The 22,546-nt window shown below is 40.9% G+C and overlaps 3 protein-coding genes across 12 annotated transcripts; 1 reads left to right on the forward strand and 2 right to left on the reverse strand.

The window, feature by feature from the left end:
• Positions 1 to 606: 606 nt before the first annotated feature.
• Positions 607 to 13,487, reverse strand: LOC135502322 (gastrula zinc finger protein XlCGF57.1-like). Of its 10 annotated transcripts, none has more exons than XM_064795058.1 (5): positions 13,376 to 13,487; positions 12,416 to 13,110; positions 12,207 to 12,234; positions 2,173 to 3,240; positions 1,813 to 1,879 (listed from the first exon to the last, which is right to left on the reverse strand). In XM_064795058.1, exons 2-4 carry the CDS (start codon positions 13,064 to 13,066, stop codon positions 2,177 to 2,179), a joined length of 1,743 nt encoding a protein of 580 aa, XP_064651128.1. In that variant the 5' UTR covers positions 13,067 to 13,110; positions 13,376 to 13,487; the 3' UTR covers positions 1,813 to 1,879; positions 2,173 to 2,176. The 10 variants fall into 10 exon arrangements, with proteins under 10 accessions (XP_064651124.1, XP_064651123.1, XP_064651128.1 ...); XM_064795048.1 differs by lacking the exons at positions 1,813 to 1,879; positions 2,173 to 3,240 and adding exons at positions 6,578 to 8,375; positions 10,222 to 10,356; XM_064795054.1 differs by lacking the exon at positions 2,173 to 3,240 and having other exon boundaries at positions 607 to 1,879; positions 12,207 to 12,231.
• LOC135502575 (zinc finger protein 271-like) lies at positions 8,694 to 10,213 on the reverse strand (the record flags this gene model as incomplete). Its single annotated transcript, XM_064795524.1, has 1 exon — positions 8,694 to 10,213. A coding segment is annotated over one exon (1,242 nt), but the record flags the coding sequence as incomplete, so codon positions are not given.
• Positions 13,488 to 13,946: 459 nt separating the features above from the next.
• On the forward strand, positions 13,947 to 20,556 carry LOC135502124 (Golgi pH regulator-like). The gene is made up of 14 exons (XM_064794709.1): positions 13,947 to 14,094; positions 14,393 to 14,452; positions 14,834 to 14,937; positions 15,292 to 15,398; positions 15,595 to 15,705; positions 16,108 to 16,228; positions 16,508 to 16,695; positions 16,819 to 16,907; positions 17,199 to 17,291; positions 17,945 to 18,040; positions 18,378 to 18,467; positions 18,760 to 18,825; positions 19,066 to 19,124; positions 19,717 to 20,556. Exons 1-14 carry the CDS (start codon positions 14,053 to 14,055, stop codon positions 19,868 to 19,870), a joined length of 1,380 nt encoding a protein of 459 aa, XP_064650779.1. The 5' UTR covers positions 13,947 to 14,052; the 3' UTR covers positions 19,871 to 20,556.
• Positions 20,557 to 22,546: the final 1,990 nt, after the last annotated feature.

Below are 22,546 nucleotides of genomic sequence, written 5' to 3' on the forward strand. Positions count from 1 at the left end.
AATTGGACATTATTTAATATAAACCACACAATAATTTGCTAAATAAAATATTCCAATCTCCAAGCGTCGTCGGTCGTTGCCAAGTCCCACTCGACCTACTCAGTCTCCAAGCGTCGTCAATGGTGATCGTCGTTTCAACGGTTGTATGTAAAATTCACATGGCCCGGCGGCCCGGCGACCGGGAGATTGAAAATATTCGTCGTGGTCGTCTTTGATCAATTCCAGCTGAGCCGTTTGCCATCCAACAGAATGTCTTCGGCCCCTTCGAGGTATTCGTCATGGATGTCCCTGCTGAAATTTAGCGAGGTTTTTGGCGCAAATTGTAAATGTCCTCAATAGCTGTGTATATGGAGGGACGATGTTCACCCTGTGGAATCAGCAACAACCCCTCTCTTAGAATCTCTGAGTCGCAGCCAATTACCTCTCCGAGCGAATTTACTAGGACAGGTTGTCGGCCTCAACTCAGGAGAACATAATCAGCGAGGTTGTCGAAGCAGTTTAAAGAATTATCTCCCTCTCACAACACAGATTTCTATTACATTGTATCGTCAAAGGCATGTGAAGAAATTCAAATTCAAACTATCGGCAATTTATTCACAAGATCACATCAAATATACAACACGATTGCGTTTCTAATGATGAATGTTACGTCTGTGAGTGTAAAGGTTACTCTTCTGTGTGAATGTTTTGTCACACTGGTCACAGGAAAATGGTCTTTCTCCTGTATGAATACGTTTATGCTGATTCAAATGAATATTCTGCGTGAATGTTTTATCACACTGGTCACAGGCAAATGGTCTTTCTCCTGTATGAATACGCCTATGACGAGCGAGACCAGTACTCTCAGAAAACGTTTTACCACACTGGTCACAGGCAAGCACATGCATATTTTCCCTAGTATGGATTTTGCGATGTTTATTAAGGTTACTACCAGAGGTGAATGAACTACTACACTTGTCACAACTAAATACAGGTCTTTCTACAGAATGTGTTCTTTTATGATCATGGAGTGCACAGCTTCGCTTAAAAGTTTTATCACATTGGTCGCACGCAAATGGCCTTGCATCGGAATGAACAGTGCGTTTATGTACAGAGAGGTACTCTTTCCACTTGAATGTCTGATCACACAGATCGCAGGCAAATGGTCTCTCCACTGAATGAGTTAGCTTGTGTTGATTAAGGGCACTTCCCCTAGTGAACGACTCCTCACATCGATCACACTTATATGGTTTCTCTCCAGTATGAATAAGTTTATGCCGGGCAAGGTCAGTATGGCATGTGAAAGACTTATGACACCAGTCACAATGAAATGGTCTTTCTCCTGTATGAATACGTTTGTGCCTGATAAGATCAGCATTGCATGTAAACGCTTTGTCACATTCGTCACATTTATAGGGCCTTTCACCTGAATGAATACGTCTATGTTGAGTGAGACCAGATTGCTGTTTGAATGATTTCTCACACTGCTCACAGGCAAATGGTTTTACAATTGAATGAGTTTGCCTGTGCGAATGAAGGCCAGAGCTCTGCTTAAAAGTTTTATTGCACTGGTCACAGGCGAACAAGCTTTCTCCTGTATGAATAAGCTTATGATTGGACAGATGACTGCTCTGTTTGAAGGATTTACCACACTGATCACAAATAAATGGCTTTTTCATTGAATGCTTTCGCATGTGGTCCCTCAGTTGGCCACTATTCTTGAATATTTCATCACACAGGTCACATGGGAATGACCTTTCCATTCTTTCAAGCATTGCAACTGCACCACGCTTATTCTGGAGGGCTGATGTAGATTTGTTCAACGGCTGATGGACTTCTTTCATGGATCTTTTCGCAGGTCTTCGAGCCTCGATTACACAACGACTGTCAACAGATGAAACTGCAAAATACAACAAGAGAACTGATCAATTCAAGAAATAGTTTTCACAGTGAAGTAGTGTCACAAGCATACCCTGGTATACAGGAAGGAGGAACTGTCCAGTTACGTCCTGCGTTATTTGCGTGGAACAAGCGCACATCTTGAAGCTGCTTGTGAATAGCCTAGTCCTGCCAATGTTGTTTTTTCACACCGTATCAATTTTTGAAATAAATGAAATAGAAAGCATATCACTCCACTGCTTCTGTTGTTTTAAAGTGGAATAAAATAAAATCTAGCATTTTCATTGTGCTTACCCCTTTAAGAGGAAATGTACCCGTTAAAAGAACATATATTTTTATGTCGATCCAAGTGGCTTCTTTGTCTGAAAGCTTTCTTACAAGTGTCGCAGTGGTAAGGCTTGACCCCTTCATGGATTCGGTAATGCTGAGTAAGAACCGATTTTTTACGGAAAGTTTTATCACACTGGTTGCAAGCAAATGGTCTTTCTCCTGTGTGAATATGTTTATGTCTCTTTAGATCACTATTCAACACGTACGTTTTGTCGCACTGATCACATGCAAATGGTCTTTCTCCAGTATGGATACGCTTATGCTGAAGGAAGTTGCCAATGAGGGGGAATACTTTATCACACTGGTCACAAGAATATAGTCCTTCTCCCGAATGAATACGCTTATGTGCACCAAGGGTATAACTATGTTGAAATGATTTATCACACTGGTCACACACAAATGGTCTTTCTCTTGTGTGAACTTGCTTCTGTTGGTTAAGATTACCTCCAGGATGAAATGTCACGTCAGACACATTCAGTGTTTCTCGAATATGAATTTTGCTATGCTGATTTAGACAACGCCTCTGTGAGAATGTTTTATCACACTGATCACATTCAAACCGATTTCCCTTAGCATGAACAGCTTCATGGTTGTGAAGACTACTTTTATGTGAGAAAGTTTTCTCGCACTGAGCACAGGCAAATGGTTTTTCTCCCGTGTGTGTACGCATATGCTCAGAGAGAGCACAACTCTGTGCGAATGCTTTATCACACCAGTCACATTTAAATGCTTTTTGGGCTTTTTCTCCTAAATGAACCATACGTTTGTGCCTGTAGAGAGTACCTCTCTGTGTGAATGTTTTATCGCACTCGTCACAAGCAAACAGTCTTGGTCCTAAATGACTTCGTCTATGTGTCGTAAGATCACGACTCCAGGTGAATACTTCGTCACACAGATCACAGACATATGGCCCCTGCTTTGTATGAATACGTAACTCAGGGAGTGCAGAAGTAGGAGAGGTTGGTGAAGCCTGGTGGAGTCCTTGAACGGGTCTTGAAGGCTTGATTTTGTGATGTTGGTCGAGAGGTGATACTGCAAAATACAACAAGAAGACTGTGTGATAATTTCGTGTAGAAACAATCCTACATTGTTTTATTCTCATCATATTTAATGGCACAACTAACAAACTAGAAAAATATCTTGGCATCTGGTTATGATTTGAGAAACATATATAATACAAGGTTTAATCCGGGAGCACGGAGGGGCAGACGTGAGCGAGGCCACTCATTTCACATACATTGTAATAACCCACTGGCAAATGTTACACTTTTTCCTCAATGAAACTTCAGTTTATGCGTATTGAGATTACTTCTCTGAGCGAATGTTTTGTCACACTGGTCACATGCAAATGGTCTTTCTCCAGTATGAATACGCTTATGCTGTCTAAGATTACCAGAATATGCAAATGCTTTCTCACACTGGTCACAAGGAAATGGTTTTTCTCCACTATGAATACGTTTATGCTGAGTGAGGCCACTACTCTGATTGAAAGTTTTATCGCACTGGTCACAGACAAATTGTCTTTCTCCTGAATGGATAAGTTTATGCTGTTTCAGATGACTGATCTGAGCGAATGCTTTATCACACTCATCACAGGCATGAAGTCTTTCTCCGGAGTGAAGACGATGATGCAAATTAAGGGTAGAACTTTGCTGAAATGTTTCACCACACTGGTCACAGATGAAAGGCCGCTCTCCTGTATGAATACGCTTATGTTGGTTCAGGTTACCCCTTAAATGAAATCTTTTATCACACTGGTCGCAGGCAAACGGTCTTTCTCCTGTATGAGTCTGTTTATGTTGCTTAAGATGAGAAATCTGGGTAAAATTTTTATCACACTGGTCACAGGCAAATGGTCTTTCTCCTGTATGAGTAAGGCGGTGGTTATGAAGACTTCGTCTAAGTGTGAAAGTCTTTTCACACTGATCACATGCAAATGGTAGTTTTCCTGTACGAGTATGTTTATGCTCAGAGAGAGCATAACTTTGCACAAAAGCTTTGTTACACTGATCATCTTTCAATGTTTTTTCTCGTAAATGAACCATCAGTTTATGCCGAGAGAGAGATCCACTCTGCTTGAACGTATACTCGCACTGGTCGCAAGCGAATGGTCGCGGTCCTAAATGAGTCTGCTTTTGTTTTTTAAGTCTACTCGATATGAATGTTTTATCACACTGGTCGCAAGCAAGCGCTTTTTCTCCAGTATGAATAAGTACATGCTGATGTAGATCACTACGTTTTGGGAATTTCTCATCACACTGGTCACATTGAAATGATCGTTCTTCTGTAGGAAGACCAGGCTGATGCTGATAGATGGTCGACCGGATAAGTGTAAGTGTTTTACTGCACTGGTCACAGGCAGGAGGCCCACCTTCCGACTGAACAGGATTTTGCAGCCCTAGCGAAATGCAAAAAGTAGTGCAGGACTTATTACACTGGTAACATCTGTAGGTCTTTTTCGTAGCAAAGCCTTTCTGGGTTGTGGTCGAAGGATTAAGTGAAGACTGCTGGAATTCTTTTGCGGGTTGTAAAGTGTTGATTTCACCACTGCAGCCAAGGGATAATACTGCAAAATACAACATTGAAGAGGACGAATGAGTTATAATTTCATGTATTGATGTGCACAAAATTTACGAGGGTCTGCCGGATGAGACTTAAAGCTGTGGTCCCTTGTACCTGAAAGTCTACACCAGGGCAAGTAAAAGATCCGAACAGCCTGACAGACAACCACTTTGAGTTGAAATATTCCGACATCTTCCTGAAGACGGCAGGGAGTTCCACATGAGTTTGCAAACTTTTTGATTTCTTGTGCAGTAGAGGACATCTTGAGTAGAGGACAAGTGCTGTCCTTAATAGAGAGGTGTCCTCATTAGAGACGTCAAATTGAATGGCAACAACCATTAATGAACCAAACGAGTGTTCTTGATAGAGAGGGTGTCCTTATTAGAGAGGTATAATATCTACCAATGGCAGTTCAACTGGAGTAGCAAAAATAACAACTTTAAAGTTTAATTTCATTTTGTTTATTCAAAAACGACACTTCAGATAAAGTACATACACATTCATGATATCAACTCACTCCAAATCAAAATGACCAACTCATTTTACATCAGAAATTCTCCATTTACAGCGACAACAAAACTGACTGCCAAATGTTACGTATTTCTGCCTGAATGACAATTTAGTTTGTGCTGATTAAGATTACTCCTGAGTGTGAATGTTTTATCACACTGGTCACAGGCAAATGGTCTTTCTCCAGTGTGAATTTTTCTATGCTGATTGAGATTGCTACTTTGTGTGAATGCTTTATCACACTGGTCACAGGCAAATGGTCTTTCTCCTGTGTGAATACGTTTATGCTGAGTCAAATGTCTACTCTTTGTGTAGGTTTTATCACACTGGTCACAGGCAAATTGTCTTTTTTTTGTATGGAAAAGTTGATGCTTTTCGAGATATTGACTCAATTCAAATGTTTTATGACACTGATTACAACAATAACGCTCTTCCCCCGAATGAAGACGCTTATGTGTATTAAGGGCATAACGCTGCTGAAATGTTTCACCACACTGGTCACAGGCAAATGGTCTTTCTCCTGTATGAATACGCTTATGTTTGTTAAGATAACTGCGTAGTTGATATGTTTTATCACACTGATCACATGCATATGGTCTTTCTCCTGTGTGAATGAGTTTATGCTGTTTAAGATAGCTCTTGAATAAAAATCTCTTATCACACTGGTCACAGGCAAATGGTTTTTCTCCAGTGTGTGCGAGTCTATGTTTTTGAAGACTACTTTTATGTGCAAAGGTTTTCTCACACTGGTCACAGGCAAATTGCTTTTCATCTGTATGAGTGTTCATATGTCTTAGGAGACAAGAACCTGTGGAGAAGGCTTTATCACATCTATCACATTCAAATGCTTTCTCTCTTAAATGAACCATACATTTATGGCGAGTGAGAGTACCACTCTGAGTGAAGCATTTTTCACACTGGTCACAAGCAAATGGTTTTTCTCCAGTATGAACAAGTTTATGTTGCACAAGAATACTTCGCTGTATGAATGTTTTATCGCACTTGTCACAGGCAAATTTTTCTCCTGAATGCATCAGTTTGATATGTTGGATAAGATCAGGGCGTCTCCTGAATGTTTCTACACACTGATCACAGGCAAAGGGCGAGTTGGAGCATTGAGTACATTGGTAACACCTTTGTCCGGCATAGGGCACAATTAGTTTACCACACTGGTCACATTTGTGGGACATTTTAACATTAACTTCCTCGCCAGATGTTTCCAAAGCATGAACACGTCCTGGCAGTAGTTCTGAAATCTTGATTTCATCCCTGTGGTCAATGGACAGAACTGCAAAATACAAAAAGGGGACTATCAATTGTACTTTAAACCATTAGATTGTATGAATGCTGTGTTTGCACCGACAGATTCCACTACGTGTACATGTAGTGTGCACATGTACACATGTAGTGTGCACATGTACACATGTAGTGTGCACATGTACACATGTAGTGTGTACATGTAGTGTGTACATGTAGTATGTACATGTACTTCTAGGATGTTTCGCTACATACATTTACAGGCAAGCAGACTTTCTTCTGTTTGAAAATTCAACAAGAGAAGGGAAACATCCATAAGCACCTTAAAAGCTTTATTACACTAGTCACGTTCTAATGTTTTTCTCTTGTATGAGTTCATTTATGCAAAGAAAATGCACCTCTCAGTGTAGAGACTTTATCACATTCAAAACTGAACTGACTGCCAAAGTTTGCAATGCTTTCCTATGGATTCATGAATTGGTGATGATTGAAACAACTTTTATCTTTGACTGCCTTATCACACGCATCACAAGCAAATGGTCATTCTCCGTTATGAATCCGTTTATGCTTCCTTAGACCATTACTCTGCCTGAATGACTTATCACACTGGTCACAGACAAATGGTCTTTCTCCTGTATGAGTTCGTTTATGCTCACTGAGGTGACTATTCTGAATAAATTTTTTATCACATTCATCACAGGCGAATGGTCTTTCTCTAGTATGAATCAGTTTATGATGCACAAGATCACTTTCACTCTTGAACGTTTTTACACACTGGTCACAGGCAAATGGTCTATCTTCGGTATGAATCCGTTTATGCTTATTTAGACCATTACTCTGCCTGAATGACTTATCACACTGGTCACAGGCAAATGGTTTTTCTCCAGTATGAATCAGCTTATGCTCGCCGAGGTGACTTTTCTGAGTAAATTTTTTATCACAGTCACCACAGGCAAATGGTCTTTCTCCAGTATGAATCCGTTTATGATGCATAAGTTCACTACCTCTCATGAACGTTTTAACACACTGGTCACAGGCAAATGGTTTTTCTCCAGTATGAATCACTTTATGATGCAGAAGATCACAACCTCTCTTGAATGTTTTTACACACTGGTCACAGGCAAATGGTCTTTCTCCAGTATGATTCAGTTTGTGATTTACAAGAGCACGACCTCTCTTGAATTTTTTATCACACTGGTCACAGGCAAATGGTCTTTCTCCTGTATGAACACCCTTGTGGCTAATGAGAGAACCCCTTCCTGTGAAAGTTTTATCGCACTGGTCACAAGCAAATGGTCTTTCTCCTGTATGAATACGCTTATGCTGGTTAAGAGTACTAGACTGTCTGAATACTTTATCGCACTGGTCGCATTTAAAAGGGTTTTCTCCAGTATGAATACGCTTATGTTGATTGAGAGTGCCATGCTGGGTGAATGCTTTATCACACTGGTCACAGGCAAATGGTCTTTCCCCTGTATGAATACGTCTATGCATTTTGAGATGATCAAGCTTGGAGCATACTCTACCACACTGGTCACAAGTATAAGATTTTCCTCCTGAATGAATCTGATCGATGTGTCGCTGAAGATACCTCCTGTTCTTGAATACTTTTTTACACTGGTCACATTTAAATGTTTTTTCTCCAGTATGAATACGTTTGCGTTGCCCGAGATCAGATAAACTTGCACAAGATTTATTACGCTGGTGACTTCTACGGGACTTGATAACCTTCACATTCCTTGGCCGCGTTGAGACGGTCACTGATCGTTTCAAAGATGGATGGGGTCGTGTGGTTGGTCTTTGAGAATCAATTTCACCACTGTGGTAGAAAGATGAAGCTGCAAAATACAACAAGATAACTGGTTCAGGAAAGTCGACCCACAACAAACATAGTTGAGATAAGTGCTCACACACTCGAGTCCACTTCCGAAATTTCATCATATATCAGCAAGAAGTCACATTTCTGGGGATAAACAGTAATTTTTCAGCTGCACATTTATGATGAGAAGTTGCCATTGCAACGCTTCAAGAAAAAAGATAAGATGAAAGTACTCCTTTAGTTCAAACTAGAGGCAGACCTGTGGTTTATTTACAAAGAAAATACTACACTACATGAACATCCTTGTGTTTTGCAAGTTTACATGAAGAACTTTATGACTGATCTATCACACGGGTCACAGAGAAATGGTCTTTCTCCTGTTTCGATAAGTTTAGGCCAGGAAGGGCACATCTCTATGTGAATGCTTATCATACATGTACTGGTCAGAGAGAAATGATCTTTTTAGTATGAATCTAATTAGGCCTATGCAGATACTGAGTGTATCTTGTATCACACTGGTCACAGCCAAATTTTTCTTCTCCAGAATTAACCTCTTGCTTATAAAGACCACAACTCTGTGTGATTTAGTATGACTATCTAGTAACAATCCCATGGTCACTTTTCTTTATGAATCTTTCGTTTATGATGATAGAGGCCACTTCTCTGTGTGAATGTATTATCACACATATCACAGGCATAAGGTCTTTCCCCCATATGAATCAGTTTGTGCTGACTGAGTGTCGTACTCAGTGTGAATACTTTATCGCACTGATCACAGGCAAATGGTCTTACACCAGTGTGAAGACGCTTATGACAATTGAGATCACCTCTGCACCTGAATGTTCTATCACACTGGTCACAAGCAAATGGTTTTTCTCCTGTGTGAATCATTTTATGCTGATGCAGTCCACTACGCTGTGTGAATGTCTTATCGCACTGGTCACAGGCAAATTGTTTTTCTCCCGAATGAATCAGTCTGTGCCGGGTAAGTTCTCCGCATCTCTTGAACGTTTTGTCACACTGGTCACAGGCAAATTGTTTTTCTCCTAGATGAATGAATCGCTTGTGCTGATTCACATCATTACTGCGTTTGAATGTTTTATCACACTGATCACAGGCATACGGTCGCTCTCCTGTATGAACAAGTTTATGCGCCTTCAGGTTATTAAGCTTGGCGAAATGATTATCACACTGGTCACAAGCATACGGTCTTTCACCGGTATGAAGATGTTTGTGTTGCGCAAGATTAAATGAAGTGGTGAATGATTTATCACACTGGTCACAGGTGAATGGTCTTTCTCCTGTATGAGTAAGCATATGTCGGTCAAGACTGCCACTTGCTGAGAATGTTTTAGGACACTGGTCACATGCAAATGGTTTCTCTCCCGTATGAATACGTCTATGTCGATTGAGAGAACTATTTGTTGTGAATGTTTTGTCACACTCGACGCAGGCAAATGGCCTTTCTCCAGTATGAGTACGCTTGTGTTCCACAAGATTAGATGAAGTTATAAACGATTTATCACACTGGTCACATGCGAATGGTCTTCCTCCTGTATGAATAGGTTTGTGTTCGGCAAGATCAGATGAAGTGATGAATTGGAACTGGTTGCAGGCAAAAGGTATTTCTCCCGCATGGATTTGTTTGTGTTCTTTAAGATTAGAAGAAGTTATAAATGATTTATCACACTGGTTACATGCAAATGGTTTATCTGTTGTATGGATACGTTTATGCCGATTGAGACCATTATTTGTTGTGAATGCTTTATCACACTGGTCACAGGCAAAAGGTGTCTCCCCCGTATGAATACGCTTGTGTCCTTCAAGGTTTGATGAACTAATAAATGCCTGATCACACTGCTCACATTTGTAGCGTAAAGACTTGTTGATCTTCACATTCTCCCGGGATGCTGTAACAGTCGTTGAACTTTCGAAAGTCTGATGTGGACGTGTGAATGGTCTTGGAGCCATGTTTTCAGCACTGTAGTCCAAAGATAAAGCTGCAAAATACAACAAGAAAACAAGTTCTTGAAAAAATACTGCAACGAAGAATTTAGAGAGATTCACATGCCTATGTCCGCTTCTGAAATCTGATTTGATCAAATGGCCTGGTTCCATGTGGTCATCTGTTGTCAGTGACAGGTGTAAGATCACAACTTCTCCTGAATGTTTTATCACACTGGTCACAGGCATAGGGTCTTTCATGGGTATGTAGACGTTTATGACGCACGAGACTGCCACTCTGCGTGAAACTTTTATCGCACTGGTCACAGGCAAATTGTCTATCTCCAAAATGAATCAGTTCATGTCGCATAAGATCACAACTGCTCCTGGACGTTTTCTTACACTGATCACAGACAAATGGTCTTTCACCAGTATGAAGAAGCTTGTGACGACTGAGATCACCACTCCATGTGAATGTTTTATCGCACTCGTCACAGGCAAATGATCTCTCTCCTGAATGAACCCGCTTATGTTGACTCAGATTGCTAACAGTCTTGAAAACTTTTACCCACTGGTCACAGGCATAAGATTTTTCTCTTGAATGTGCCGGTGTTGAAATTGTACATTTGATTTGGTCGAGTGGTAATAGATCAAAGCCATTGCTTTCAACAGACGTCTCCAGTTTCTCCATTTTGTCAACACTGATGATACCTCTCACATAATCCTATCTTCACAGGCCCGTCAAATCACATTAATTTGTTGATACAGAACACACTTAGTAAGAGCTAACTAGTTTTTGAACTCCAGGATAAGTAATAGCATCACACTCTTGCTGAAAATAATTTGAAACTGCCTTTTCTCATTGAAAGTAAAGAGTTTGGCATCAACTGCTGTAGTTGTCATCCGACTTCTCAGTTTAACCCTTGTCTGTCCTGAAACCTTCCAGTAGAACTCAGCTGAGCTGCTCAATTTTTTGCGATGTATTATAGAAAAGTCTCAATCATTACATTGAGTGAAGCTAAATTTATTTTGTGATTTGTGAGTGCGAGCAAACCCAAATAGCTTTCAGGTTTGAGTGATTACATAACTCAACGCCTTCACTCCCTTTGACTTGCGAGGACTTGAACATGTCTAAAGAGAGATTGATATTAAATCCTGTTTGGCTACCTATTTATTTGTTATTTCTATTGAAAGTGAATTATATTAGGCAATGTCAAATTCTTCCTTTGAATTGGAACAAATCCTTGAGTCAGAACTTTCTCCTGAAATATGAAGGCTGAAAATAATCCTGAAATTTGAAATATACAGACGTACAAACAAACAAAATGGTCTTGGATAAATGTAGGTCAAGCACATTTATGTGGATACAAATGTCACCACAGCCTCTTAGCACTAACTATTTCCTCCTAAAAGGTAGGCCTTGTATCAGTATATTCCTGGCAAATCAGCACACCAACAGTACACGGAAGGTATTTTTGTATGGAACATCACATATCACCGATAGCTTATTTTATTGTAAGTGTAATCAAAAACCAATTCGGTACGTACACATGGAAATTGAACAAGAACAAGGGCAGATCCCTTAACAAAGTGTTCTGCACTCACTCATTTGGGGTAAACTGTAAAAAATATCTCAATAAAAACTGATTTGCCAGGGTAATTTATATACTAGCACAGAGGCAAACTGCTGATGCCCACCTGACAGCTTGTCCCGGTCGTTCAAAACAAGATATGTCACTAACTTGGTCTTATAACTTGAACTTGGCATTTAAAACTCCTTCAGGAAAGTGCATCCCCTCCCCTAACTAGACTTACAGGGCACATCGATCTGACAATGATGCCACATTTGTCAGATGGACAGAATCAGATTTTACCTGCGCAGCAGAATGCTTTCAAAGAGACTTACCAGTATCATCTTCATCTTCCATATTCTGCTGGAATGATAGAAATAGCAAAGATATATGTAAGAAACAAGGCTTTTGAAATTATGGGCTAGATGCTACTGGGTACCACAAATCAGAAAGTCAATGATAGATGCTGTATATACAGGGTGTGCCGTGGTTGGAGGAGGAGGCCTATTGCTTAATTTATTTATGAAAAGCTTATCATACTTACATCATCTGCATCTGCGCCTTCACCAAAACCATATGAGCTCTCCTCCATGTCTTCTTCAAGAGGCTCCTCTTTTACGACTCCGCTTGGTACAGGATGGAGCGGGTCTTCAACGTCAATTCTCAACAGACCCTGGTTCCCAGCTGCTGGTATAAGGTTAAGTGGAACCGGGCCCAGCTCATTTTCAGCTCCATCCCACTGCTCGGATCCTGAACCCGCCAGTGCATAACCAGGCTCAAGTCCAAAGTCATCGGTTGGTTCAAATTTGATCTTTACTTTATTCGATCCGGGAACTGGAAGATCATATTCCGACTCATTGACCTTGGTCTCACTGTCACTCCCCACAGGATCATAGAGCTCCGTTTTTATATTTGAACTGAACTGATCACCGGAGTCCAGCTCAGTTTTAATGTTTGAACTGAACTGATCACTGGAGTCAACCTCAGTTTTAATGTTTGAACTGAATTGATCACCATAGTCAACATCAGAAGGGTGTGGCTCTGAAGAATCATTCCAATCAGGAGTTATTCCATCCTGGTCGGCCTTAATAGCATTAACCGAGAATTCAAACTCATCACTGCTTTCATGCAGGCCAGGACTCAAACTTTCCAACTTCACAGACATATCACTGTTAGTGTTGTTCCATTCGGACATCGCTCACTGTCACAACTTCCACAAGGGACCAGGGTTTCAGACACCTGCAAAATAAGACATATTTGATTAGGAATTCAAAGTATTCCAAGAAACACAAGAACAATTGGCTAAATGAGATGAGATGTTCTCTCCAAAATCGACCAAAGTTTGTGAGGGACTGAGTTTCGTCCGAAAATAGATAACTGTTTACACACAATGTCAATACAATATGAATATAGGTCAACGGGTCATTGTCGGACGTCAGTTCGCCAAGAAAATCAAAGGAATTGAAGGATTCATTGAACTCATCAACACATCATTAGGCCCTACTAGTTTTCAGGGATGTTCAACTGCATTCCTAGATAAATCACTTTGGTATGTAGAGAGTAAGATAACAATCAAAGGGACACTGTATTCAATTCTAAAACGAGCTAAGCTGCGCCATCTTATTATTGTTCGATTATGAATAGCGCGAGTAAGCGCCAGGCCGAAGTGAGCGACCCTGCGAGCGGGTTACTTGGACATAAAATGGCCACCGCAAGTGACCTTTGAGAAAAGATGGCAAACGATCCTGTAAATACCGGCTTTACGAAATACACGAAATGTGTTTATTGCATCAGACTGCACTTTTTTGGCCTAAGTAGAATAGCTTTTGGAAGGAATTGATATTTAGATGTGAAAAAAATTTCAATAAGATTAGTGAGTCGTTTTTTGTAGTTAACGCACATCCGGTAGTGAGTCTGGTCATTCTTTTTTACGCTACTTTACCCGGGCTGCAAATTAGTGTGCGTTCGATTACGCGTTCTCGTGATGTTGACCCACATACGTATCGAGTACGTTGCAGGTCAAATGTCTATGCTGCCACCTTTTAGCGTTAATAACTCCGATGTGTGTACATCGAGGATGTAACAATTCGCGGGTCAAGATGGTGGCAAAAACTGAGACTACCTTTTAGGCCTACATGTTTTAGCCATTTACATTCAATAAGATAAGGAAACAGCGCTAAGATGTCGTTCTTAGTGGATTCTGTCATCATGTTTGTTTCCCAGGCATGTATAGGAAGAGATCATTTGGGACAATGGTGTTGAATGGTGTCCTGTTTGTCACTTGTGTGTCTTCCAAGTTCATCTGACTCTCACTCTGACTCTTAGCAGGGGGGGGGGGGGGGCAGAGCCAGATGGATGCCACTACTGGCCCAAACAAACCTAAATATAGGCACAATGTCATGAACAAAAGAACATATGGTGTGCGACCACCATGTGGTCTGTGAGGGCTCCATTTGTTTCTACTGTCAATCAATCCACTTCCAGGATCAGAATAAAACAACATATTGTATCTTTATTTCAGGTTCTCTTCTTCGGTGGAGGCTGGGTTTTCTTCCTCAAGCGACTTTTCAAGGATTATGAGGTGGGTATCATTATCGGGAATAGCTTAATGCTATTTTCTTGGCCTGTCAAAGGTATCATGTAGCGCTAGATTCTAGCAGCTGACCTGTTGCCGGGGTGGCCAACATTTTGGATATTTCACCTTTTCCAGAAAAGTGCTATTGACTTGTGAAGGAGGATGATAAACCCTACTTGGCAGGTTGTCTCAGTCATTGCCAACTTGACCTAGGGCCTTGAAATTGAACGCTATCATATAGATGACATATCTTTGAGAATGATGCTCTGAGATTCCTTTGTCTCCACTCGTCTATAAAATGCCACGGACTACACTGCTTCCTAACCCCCTTAGGACTGATGTTGTACCGTACATGACCTCATAAATCTTTTGTTTCACATTCACCAGGTTCATCGGACAGTTGTCGTGCTTGTGTTCTCGGTGACGTTTGCTCTCTCCTGTACCATGTTTGAACTCATTATCTTTGAGATTGTTGGTGTCCTGGATCCCTCGTAAGTATGGCAGGTTGGACAAATGCCTCTGGCTGGAGATCCTACAACACTATTATTGATGCCGAATACATATATTACGCCAGAGAGGCTAAATGTTTGGCTCAGTGGGTAGACATGTAACCTTGTGTTAAGTTGAATTGAAATCCTCAAGTCGACGAAGAGAAATCAACAGTGTTGTATCCACTGTCACTGAGAAATTAGCACTCGGATACTCGGATAGAGGAAAGGAATGTGTTTGTGGAAAAAGATTTCTGCCGCTGCGTGTATGATTTATTGATGCAGGTGGACACTGCTTATTCTGAATAGATTGCAGAGTAAATGCAAATAACTACAAATTATGTTTCTACATTTCAGGTCTCGTTTTTTCCACTGGAAGCTGGGTCTCTATGCTATGCTCTTCACAGTTATTGTTGTTTTGCCATTCTACATTGCTTACTTCATTGTGGAGAATATTAGATTTGGTGAGTCTTTGTTTGAAATAACTTTTAGCTTTCAAATCATTTAAAGAAGCGTAAATGTCTCAAAAAATGACAACAAGAGAAAAGATCAAATTGGTTTGGGAAGATTTTTGAATTGTAATACACTTGTGGGACTGTTGGTGGTTCAGGTTTTGATATGCACCTCCAACATCTCAATGATTCCTCTTCTTTGTAACAGTACCACGTGAGCGTCATCTGCGAGTGATATTGACCTGTGTTGCCTGGCTGCTGTTCCTTTACGGTTTCTGGAAGAGTGGCGACTCCTTTCCTATTCTAAGTCCAAAGCATGGTAAGATTTCCAGACCCAAGAATGCAATATGCTAATTGATAAAGGTACAAGGGGAGGATCTAGGATTTGATGAGGGGCATTGGATTGGCTGGCATTTGTTTACCTCCACCCCGTGTTGCATTCGTAGCTACACCATACCTTGAAAACATGCCAAAATCATCTGTTGTAATCCATGTGAGGAAAATGATTTCCAACACAGTTGTGAGGAAATTGCCTCAGAGATTTTCCGACTAAATTTGCTCCCTTCTTCGACAATATCCTTTCTCATGTTTGTTAACTCCCACCAGGGAATGTGTGCTGAAATTGTTAGTTTAGAGGTCAGAAAAGGTACCTCCCACATCTCGATGTATGGTCAACTTGTTCAAACATTATAATTTGAGATATGACTTCGATTTTTTACAGGGATTCTCTCCATTGAGCAATGTATCGGCCGCGTGGGGGTTATCGGGGTTACGCTGATGGCACTGCTGTCTGGTTTTGGTGCTGTCAATTATCCATACACTTCAATGCATTATTTTGTCAGGTAAGACCAGTACTGTGGACGGTATAAATGTGGAAATTATCACAGACTGACCGTCTCTCTCAGGATGTTCATATTGGCCAACTGCAGAGGAGGGTCTTCTTCTTCTTCTTAGGACCCTTCGTGCCCTAGGTGGCACATGGGGCGTTCCCCAGGGTCCTCCACTCAAGTCTGTTGGCTGCTCGCTGTCTGGCTGCCTCCCACGTTAGGCCCTTCTCTTGAAGTTCCTTTGGTGCTAGACCTACTGTTGTTTCCTGTCTTTGATTTGAAAACTTTTTCCAGAACGGTTCATGACTCGGACGTGCAGGTCCTTGAGAGGCGGCTTATGCAGACCATGGATATGATTATTATGAAAAAGAAGAGGTTAGCCCTGGCAAAACGTGAGCTCTTGGCCAAGTCGAGTTTGAACAAGGACCGTGGAGGTCTATGGGGCATGATCAAAAGCGTGGCGACTTCTGGGACTGGAGAAAGTATGCTTTGAGACTGTTTGATCAATGGTTGTGGCAGCACATGAGTATAATATTATATGTATAGGATGGCCAATTGCTACATTTTACAGCATATTAGTTTGGTTAGCCTTAACTACAACACAGATCTGAATACACTGAAAAATGAGTCTGACGCACTCGAAGAGCTTAGCAGGCAGTTGTTTCTGGAGTCCGTTGACTTGCACAATACCCAGGTAACAGATGATCATCTATCAAGGTTTTAACGTGATGTATTCTGTTCAATACCCGTACTACAAGATTCTAATTTCTTTAGATTTATGTTGAAACTGGTGAGAATGTGACAATCATCAGGATTCATTGTTAAGTACTTTCTGGCTGTGCAATTTGCATGATACCTTGTTATAATTCTTAATTAATTATGTGTAAATATTCTCCAGTTTCTTTGGGGCATGTAAGCCAAATCAATGTAATGAAATAAGGAATAGTTAATAGCTCATTGTATACTTTTGTGGTATTTGTTTCAGGAAAGGATGGAATATTCAAAAACATTCAAAGGAAAATACTTCAATTTTCTCGGCTATTTTTTCTCCATCTACTGTTGCTGGAAAATCTTCATGGTAAGTCTGATGCACATCAAAAAGGACACAGCTCTCATGTTCACTTCGGAGGATACACGTTTGGGAAGTGTTAAATGGCCGAGTGTAAATACAGCACGTGAAGATGAGGTTAAAAGCCATGGAATTCACCGTAACCTCTTTCTCCGAGAATGAGATAGCACAATTTTAGCAATTGAGACAGGTATCGATGCTATATACTGTATAATGTAATTTTATTTGCTAAGTTTTTATCGGAAGGAATGGATTCCGTAAAGGGCACACTTTTATCAAAAACTCTTTCATGTGGTTTTAACCCATTAAAGCTGATGATGGGAGAGGCTGTCCCTCACTCTTTGGCCCCTCGCCGCGCGGAGGATGGTGCCGTTGACAGTCTGCGCTGTCTCCTGCGGGACGAGGGCTACGGGGTCAGGGACCCCCCCTCCCATCGCTTGGTCAAATTATTGCTCAGGCATTAACTGTGTATATGATACTGTGATTTTATGTATGTGTTCAGGCATCCTATTTATTACCGTAATTTTATGTACTATGTGTTCTTCATGTATATGGAGGTTTAATAAATAAATAAATAAATACTGGTATTTGAATTATGCCACTGAAGAATTCCAATCTAGCCACATCAGATTATGCGCTCATTTCATCTGTTTCTTCTTCAGGCTACCATCAACATCATCTTTGACCGAGTAGGAAGAGTCGACCCAATAACAAGAGGCATAGAAATTACTGTCAAATATCTTGGCATTCAGTTTGATGTAAGTACATTGTGCTGTGAGGTTAAACTGCGTTTAAGTACTATAACTTGTTGCTATTTTAACTAGTGTTGTACTTGGAATACCACTGAATATTGGGAATGTCATTTGAACTCATTTCTTGGAAGGTATTGATCAGTTAAAGTCAACCCCAGCCACCCTGATGAAGCCTAGAGGGGCAGAAACGCGCGTCGCTGGAGCAACACAACAGCCCAACAATAGGGACCGATGGACATTGTTGTAAACTACAGTGACGGTATCCAGTTTTACTTCTACTATATTGATCAGTTATAGTACCAGTAGTGTTTGGTTGATTTTTTGGCCTCTCCTTTCTTTCCAGGTGAAGTTCTGGTCGCAACACATCTCGTTTCTCCTTGTCGGCATCATTGTGATTACATCCATACGTGGTCTCCTCATAACTCTCACTAAGGTAGGTATTGTTAATGCGAGGCCAGAGACACGAAGGGCCTAAAGACACGAAGGTCGAAGAAAAGCTGTGGGGAACACAGCCGGACCTACGGGCGACAAGCCGCTTCATCTCCGCCACAGGACTGAGGTTATAGTTTTACTTAGGCAGGTTGAACGCTGAAGAAGAAGAAGAAGTTAATGCGAGAAGTGGTTCTTCATACATTCTCAATAGCTGGCCTGGCCTGTTTATCAATGTCACAGATGTCGAGCATCGCGTCACTGTTGTCTTCTCATGCCTTTCTTTGTATTTACAGTTTTTCTACGCCGTGGCTAGCAATAAATCGTCAAATATCATTGTGCTGGCGCTCGCTCAAATTATGGTAAGCTTCTGTTCATTTTCATTCAAGACTTTTTCCAAAGAGTTGATCTAGACAAGACCATGTGTTGTAAATCTCTTGATGTGCATATTCTGATGGCACCAATCGTTTTATGATGAACCTAATTAGTGATTAAGAAAAAGCATATCTTTCAACTCCTTGAAGTAGTCAAAGTCCTCAAAGGGGGATTTAAAGGACCACCCTCATCAACCTGTTCATATGTCGTAAATTGACCTATTTCAGGGGATGTATTTTGTGTCGTCTGTCCTGCTGATGAGAATGAACATGCCATCTGAGTACAGGTATGTCTTCGTCGGCCGCGCACTGCTGACAACAGTTACATGCTGTCATTGGTTTCCATCTGGCCACGTGCTGTTGACAGCAGCTGCAATACTAGTCAATGTTGTGGCAACTGCCGCATCAAGTCATCGTGGTCCATCTGGCCACAAGTTTCTGTCAACAACCGTATTACAGGGCTTGGTTTTCCATCGTTGGTTACATTACTTGCGTGAGTGCTTGTGAGGCACTACACACAAAATGTACCTTTTATTGGCTTGCCTGATGTTCCAATTGGTCGCATCAAGGAACATGCTGTGGAGACAATGGAAACGACTCCACAAGGAAGCTGTCTATGATTACACTTACATTCACCCTGCCAAAGACGATTTATTAGAATTTCATTTACATTTACCCTGCCAAAAACGATTTATTAGAATTTCATTTACATTTACCCTGCCAAAGACGATTTATTAGAATTTCATTTACATTTACCCTGCCAAAGACGATTTATTAGAATTTCATTTACATTTACCCTGCCAAAGACGATTTATTAGAATTTCATTTACATTTACCCTGCCAAAGATGATTTATTAGAATTTCTCATGTCTCTTCCAGGTCAATAATCACAGAAGTCCTTGGTGACCTTCAGTTCAATTTCTACCATCGGTGGTTCGATGTGATCTTCCTCGTGAGTGCCCTCTCAAGCATTGGTTTCCTCTACATTGCGCACAAACAGAATCCAGATCAATCAAGCATTGCACAATCATGATGTCGACTCGTGGCCGGAGAGATCAAATTCGACATTTTTGTTCTTTTACAGAAAGAAAATTTTATAAGCCATGGTCTTCTCGAACAGATGTTGTATCGATGTGGCATGTTGTGACATCACTTTTCATACTTGTAGTCTTCATGACCATAGGCCCTCTGGGGCTTGCACATGTGTTTATGGTATTCCACATGTCTGAGACCACAATTGCTCAACCAGTGGTGTCATCTGTTAGAAACGTCCATATAGGCCGATTACATGTACACGCTTTAAAAATAGATGTTGACAAGTGTTAGATTTTAACAAATGCACTGTACAAGTGTCCGAAAATTGATAAGCTTTTACTGTAATTTTAATACGTCTGCTTGTCTGAAATACTATCGTCTTTTGGGAGGAAGGGGTTAAGAGCCACATGGTCACTGTCAGAAATTTAGTCTCTTGGTTTATAAAGCCTCATATTGAAACCCAAAGTCCACGTTTGTTGATGCTTTAGAGGTGGTCAAGAGTGACTGAGTGATTTTATTTTCAGCTTCGCAATATTGTGTGATGGTCCCTGAAGTGATAGGATATAATCTTTCTGTCATCATGTTCATTATTCTCAGATAATTTGGCCTATATCTTTCTTATGTTTGTGGTCGAAATGTTATATTTTGTTTATAGTCTGTAAATAGTAGCAGAGGAATAAAACATAATGAACCCAACCATGTGTTTTCATTTATTCATTAGTATCCAATGGCTGTTTTTTGTTAAAGTAGTTGGCCATCTCTTCTATACCGCCGGCACAAGAAGGGCCTAACGAAAAAGATCTTGGATTCGCCGTCGTAAAATCCGGATTGTAACGGGTACTGTCATCAGCTTGGTTGTGACAGTGTCTAGGACGAGTGAAGCCGACTGGTAACTACTATACAGATCTTGGACATTGCAGCAGATTGGTTGTGATATGGTCTCCGCAGGGAAACGTACAAGACATCATACGCTTTCCCAAATCAAATAATTGCTTGCTGTGAATTTAAAGGCCATGACTCCTGCTTTTATGATTGCATGACATGTACAGATCCTCAAAGAGTAGCATTTTTTTTTTAAAGACGTTCTTGCAAATATAATGAGACAGTAGTGCACCATATCTCTTCTGGATGTGCCCTCCCCTTCACAGCTCACCATGTTGCCAGAGAGTGTAAGTCTTTGCTGGATGTGCCATGCCCCTTCACCACGTACTCTGTCTGGCCTAGATGTGTACTCTCCCAACGTAGTGCACCATGATTCTACTGGGTGGGCCTTGTCTCCACCCTTAGGAAAAATGTGACCTGGCCCGCACCTGGCTGCCCAAGGTCAGTGAGCCACCCTGGGCCAAGCCTGGTCCTGACCTGGCTATATTGATGTATTTTTGGTAGGACGTTCTGCATGAGAGAAAGGACTTTGGGAGGATTCACCAATCTTCTAAGATGACTGTGGTCCCAAGTAGTACTCAAGTTGTACTTAAAGAGTCGTCAGGTAGATATTGGGTACAACCAGTCTCGTGAGATCAGATAACAAACTGGCAGATGTTGGTTGTTCCATTGTCCGTCCTTGTGAGATGATTACCATGGTACAACCAAATCAGTTGTCTTGTATCACCCATGTAGAACGCAAGAGTAATATTGTCGTGCACAGCTAAAAGACCCTTTGAAGGTTGTGGCAATGTCTTCCCAACCTGACCAGATAACCAGCTGGTAGATGTTGGTTGTTCCATTATCCGTCCTTGTGAGATGATCACCATGGTACAACCACATCAGTTGTCTTGTATGACAGTGTAATGTTGTCTTGTACAGCTAAAGGACCCTTTGAAGGTTGTGTCAATGTCTTCACAACCTGACCAGATAACCAGCTGGAAGAGGTTGGTTGTTACGTAGGCTGTCCTGTCGTCTCCATGGTTTATAAGTGGTAACCTTGGTATAATTTTTAAGTTGTGTCAAGGTCTTCCCTTCTTTTTAAAGATGTTCTTGCAAATGCAATGAGACAGTAGTGCACCATATCTCTTCTGGATGTGCCCTCCCCTTCATAGCTCACCATGTTGCCAGAGAGTGTACCAATTTCCCATTGAATGGTTTATCACCAGCATGAATCCTGGCTAACAGAAGCCCAAGGCTCCCCCCGAGGACCCCCTTCACAAATCCTACAGGGGTCATCCCTTTTTTTAAATTGTTAACTCACACGTGTGTGTGCATTCGAATTTCCCGCGTATAGATGGTGGCGTCACCTGTTAGTCACTAGAAGAATTCCGAGATCCCTCAATGTGTACATCGAGGATGTAACAAATCGCCGATGTGCCATTCAATGGCGTGTGAAAGCTGGGTTTTGATTGGATAAATTTTTACAACCATTTCTACTATTACTCGATTAAACATATAATTTCGGGGTAAATATACACCTTTTGAGCTGAACATAATCCATGTATTACATTGCAATATATCAACACTTAGAATTTTATGCAAAACGCAAACTACAGGCAGAAATAAAGGAATACCACAAATATTATTAAAATAGCTTAACCAATCACAAACGCTGTAGCAAATTGAAGTTGGGGAAAATTGGAAGGGAATCCCTTGCTCTTTAATGAATAATTTCCCCTCCCCATGAAGTCAATACATTTGTAACCTTATTATAAAATATGTTGAATGAATCACATTAATCTCTATTGCA

This window comes from Lineus longissimus, chromosome 18 (assembly GCF_910592395.1).
Source record: "Lineus longissimus chromosome 18, tnLinLong1.2, whole genome shotgun sequence".
Lineage (NCBI taxonomy): Eukaryota > Metazoa > Nemertea > Pilidiophora > Heteronemertea > Lineidae > Lineus > Lineus longissimus.

Bases quoted from the DNA above. Each gene is read 5' to 3' on its own strand.
- LOC135502322 (XM_064795048.1), bottom strand. From the start codon at position 13,066: ATGTCCGAATGGAACAACACTAACAGTGATATGTCTGTGAAGTTGGAA. The intron at 12,235-12,415 runs GTAAGTATGATA...CTATCATTCCAG, and splicing joins AAGGCGCAGATGCAGATGAT to CAGAATATGGAAGATGAAGA. The intron at 8,376-10,221 runs GTGAGCAGTGTG...TGTATTTTGCAG, and splicing joins CAAGTCTTTACGCTACAAAT to CTTCATCTTTCTACCACAGT.
- LOC135502124 (XM_064794709.1), top strand. From the start codon at position 14,053: ATGTCGTTCTTAGTGGATTCTGTCATCATGTTTGTTTCCCAG. The intron at 16,229-16,507 runs GTAAGACCAGTA...AACTTTTTCCAG, and splicing joins TCAATGCATTATTTTGTCAG to AACGGTTCATGACTCGGACG. The intron at 16,696-16,818 runs GTATGCTTTGAG...ACTACAACACAG, and splicing joins GACTTCTGGGACTGGAGAAA to ATCTGAATACACTGAAAAAT.